This window comes from Parus major, unplaced genomic scaffold (genome assembly GCF_001522545.3).
Source record: "Parus major isolate Abel unplaced genomic scaffold, Parus_major1.1 Scaffold532, whole genome shotgun sequence".
Lineage (NCBI taxonomy): Eukaryota > Metazoa > Chordata > Aves > Passeriformes > Paridae > Parus > Parus major.
The window spans coordinates 9,279-12,294 of NW_015379420.1; the positions used below are offsets into that span (position 1 = coordinate 9,279).

Here is a 3,016-nt window from a genome sequence, read left to right on the forward strand (position 1 = left end):
CCGTTGGGCTCCGGAAGCGGTTACAAGCCCCCAAGGCCGCGGTTCCCGTTCTCTCCGCGCGCCCCATCCCATTGCTCCCAGTTCCCGTTTCCCGAGGTCGCTCCGGTGTCCCCGGGCAATCCCGGCCCCACCTGGTACCCGCAGCCCGCGGCCGTCCCGAACAGGAGCAGGAGCAGGAGCAGCGCCGCCGCCCGGGCCGCCGCCATGACACCCGCCGTCACGTGACCGCGCCCTCACATGACACGCGGGCTGGGCCCCCCCCCCGCGCTCGCGGCAGCCAATGGGCGGCCGGGAAAAGGCCTCGCGCTCTGATTCGCTGCTGCTGCCCCATGGGGCGGGGCGCGAGGCAGGAATGACAACAGGCAGGAGCCAATGAGAAGGAGGAGCCGGCGTGATTGACAGCTCTCTGGGAGGGCATTAGCAACGGCGGGAAGCGAGCAGTGGCCAATGAGCGGTGGCGGCTTCCGAGGCCCCGCCCATGACGAGCCTCCCTCACACCTCCCTCAGAGCTCCCCGAGTCTCCTCAGAGCCCCCTCAGAGCCTCCCGAGTCCCCTCAGGGCCCCCCGAGTCCCCTCAGAGCCCTCTCGGCATTTTCAGCTCCCTCAGGGCCCCCTCAGAGCCTCCCGAGTCCCTTCAGAGCCCCCTGAGTCCACTCAGAGCCCCTTCAGGGCCCCCCGAGTCTCCTCAGGGTCCCCCGAGTCCCCTCAGAGCCCTCTCGGCATTTTCAGCTCCCTCAGGGCCCCCTCAGACTCTCCAAGTCCTCTCAGAGCTCCCCCGAGTCCCCTCAAAGACCCCTCTAAGTCCCCTCAGAGTTCCCTCGGCACTTTCAGCTCCCTCAGGGTCCCCTCAGGGCCCCCCGAGTCCCCTCAGAGCCCCCCGAGTCCCCTCAGATCCCTCTCGGCATTTCCAACTCCCCTCAGAACCACCTCAGACCCTCCAAGTCCTCTCAGAGCTCCCTCAGGGTCCCCTCAGAGCCCCCCGAATCCCCTCAGAGCCCCCTCGGCACTTCCAACTTCCCTCAGAGCCGCCTCAGCCCCTCCGAGTCCTCTCAGAGCCCCCCCAAGTCCCTTCAGAGCCCCCCGACCCCCTTCAGAGCCCCCCTGGACCCCCCGGCTTCCCCTGGAGCCCCCCGTTCCCCCCGTTCCCCCCTCTCCCGGGGGGCTCCACCGGCCCCCGTTCAGGTTCAGACGAAGCACAGCGGTGCCAGGACCCCCTTTTATTGTCCCTTCGGGGACCCCCATCACCACGGCGGGGACATGGGCTGGGGGTTCTGCAGGTAGGACATGACCACGGCCGAGATGGAGAGCCTGCGAGGGGTACACAGAGATGTCAGAGACCCCCGGAACGCGGCCCGGGACCCTCCCCAGGACCCCCCGGCACTCACATGAAGCTGCTCATCATCTGCTTGGTGTCCTCGGAGCTGCGCGAGTTGGCGAAGCTGATGAAGGAGCAGTAAACGGCGATCCAGGCGCACCACTTGAGCTGGGGGACAGCCCCGTGAGACCCCCGAGGGGACCTGAGACCCCCGAGATTCCCTGGAGACCTCCGGAGAGCCCGGAGCCCCACCAAAGGCTCACCGGGATCCTCCCTCCCCCGAATTCCCCTCAGAACCCCCGGTGCCCGCCGTGCCGCACCTTGAGCATCAGCCCGCACATGCTGAACACCATCCCCAGCAGGTTCATGTAGTCCGGGGTCGGGTCTTCCAGCGCCGGGTTGGTCTCGGTGGCCGGGGGTTTGTACCTGGAGCGGGTGAGGGGGCTCCGTCAGGCGGGACGGGGCACCGGGACCCTCCGCGGGTGCCCCAGATCTCCCCCCGGTTCTGCCGGGTCTCTCTCCCCGGTGCTGCCCGCGGTCCCACCTGGCCACTTTGCCGGGTCTCCGTGGGTCCGCCATGGCCCCGCCGCCACCGCCGCCTCTTCCGCCGCCGCCGGAAAGGGCCCGGCCCCCGGTGCCGCCCCGGTGCCGTCCCCGGTCCCACCATGGCGTTCCCGAGGCCGCGGCCAGCCCGGCCCGAGCTGCCCCGGCAGCGGGTGCAGACCCTGCAGTGCGGCCAGGGAGCGGTGAGGGCCGCCCGCTTCAACGGTGAGACCGCGCACCACGGGGATACCGGGGATACCGGGAGGGAACGGGGGGAAACGGGGGACGGGGGGAGAGAGCAGGAGCTGGGGATGGAGGGTGGGAACAGGGAGGGGGGTCCCGGGATCACCCGGTGTTCCGGGCGGGGGTCCCGGGGATCTCCCCCTGTCCCGGGCGAGGTACCGGGGATCATCCCTTGTTCGGGTGCGGGGGTCCCGGCGATCACCCCCTATCCCGGGCGGGGATCCCGGTGTGACGGTCCCGGGGATCACCCCATGTCCTGGGCGGGGGTCCCGGGCGGGGGTCCCGGTGATCACCCGGTGTTCCGGGCGGGGGTCCCAGCGATCACCCCCTATCCCGGGCGGGGATCCCGGTGTGAGGGTCCCGGGGATCACCCCGTGTCCAGGTGCGGGGTCCTGGTGTGGGGGTCAGGGTGATCACCCCCTGTCCCGGGCGGGGGTCCCGGTGATCACCCCGTGTTCTGGGGCGGGGGTCCCGGTGATCACCCCCTGTCCCGAGCGGGGGTCCCGGTGATCACCCCGTGTTCCTGGTGCGGGGGTCCCGGTGATCACCCCGTGTCCTGGGCGGGGGTCCCGGGCGGGGGTCCCGGGATCACCCGGTGTTCCGGGCGGGGGTCCCGGGGATCTCCCCCTGTCCCGGGCGGGGTACCGGGGATCATCCCGTGTTCGGGTGCGGGGGTCCCAGCGATCACCCCCTGTCCCGGGCGGGGATCCCGGTGTGACGGTCCCGGGGATCACCCCATGTCCCGGGCGGGGGTCCCGGGCGGGGGTCCCGGTGATCACCCCCTGTTCCGGGCGGGGGTCCCGGGGATCTCCCCGTGTTCTGGTGCGGGGGTCCCGGTGATCACCCCCTGTCCCGGGCGGGGATCCCGGTGTGACGGTCCCGGGGATCACCCCCTGTCCCGGGCGGGGGTCCCGG

General features: G+C 71.5%; 2 protein-coding genes across 2 annotated transcripts in view; one reads left to right on the forward strand and one right to left on the reverse strand.

Moving 5' to 3' along the window:
- Positions 1-1,202: 1,202 nt before the first annotated feature.
- Positions 1,203-1,966, reverse strand: WDR83OS (WD repeat domain 83 opposite strand). Its single transcript, XM_015616591.3, has 4 exons — positions 1,860-1,966; positions 1,636-1,741; positions 1,386-1,483; positions 1,203-1,308 (listed from the first exon to the last, which is right to left on the reverse strand). The coding sequence occupies exons 1-4, from the start codon at positions 1,892-1,894 to the stop codon at positions 1,242-1,244; spliced, it is 306 nt and encodes a 101-aa protein (XP_015472077.1). The 5' UTR covers positions 1,895-1,966; the 3' UTR covers positions 1,203-1,241.
- Positions 1,956-3,016, forward strand: part of WDR83 (WD repeat domain 83) — a 3,957-nt gene continuing 2,896 nt past the window's right edge. The window contains exon 1 of the mRNA XM_033511728.1: positions 1,956-2,176. Within this exon, the coding sequence (XP_033367619.1) occupies positions 1,981-2,176 (196 nt within the window). The 5' untranslated portion in view covers positions 1,956-1,980. The remainder of the gene's footprint in view (positions 2,177-3,016) is intronic.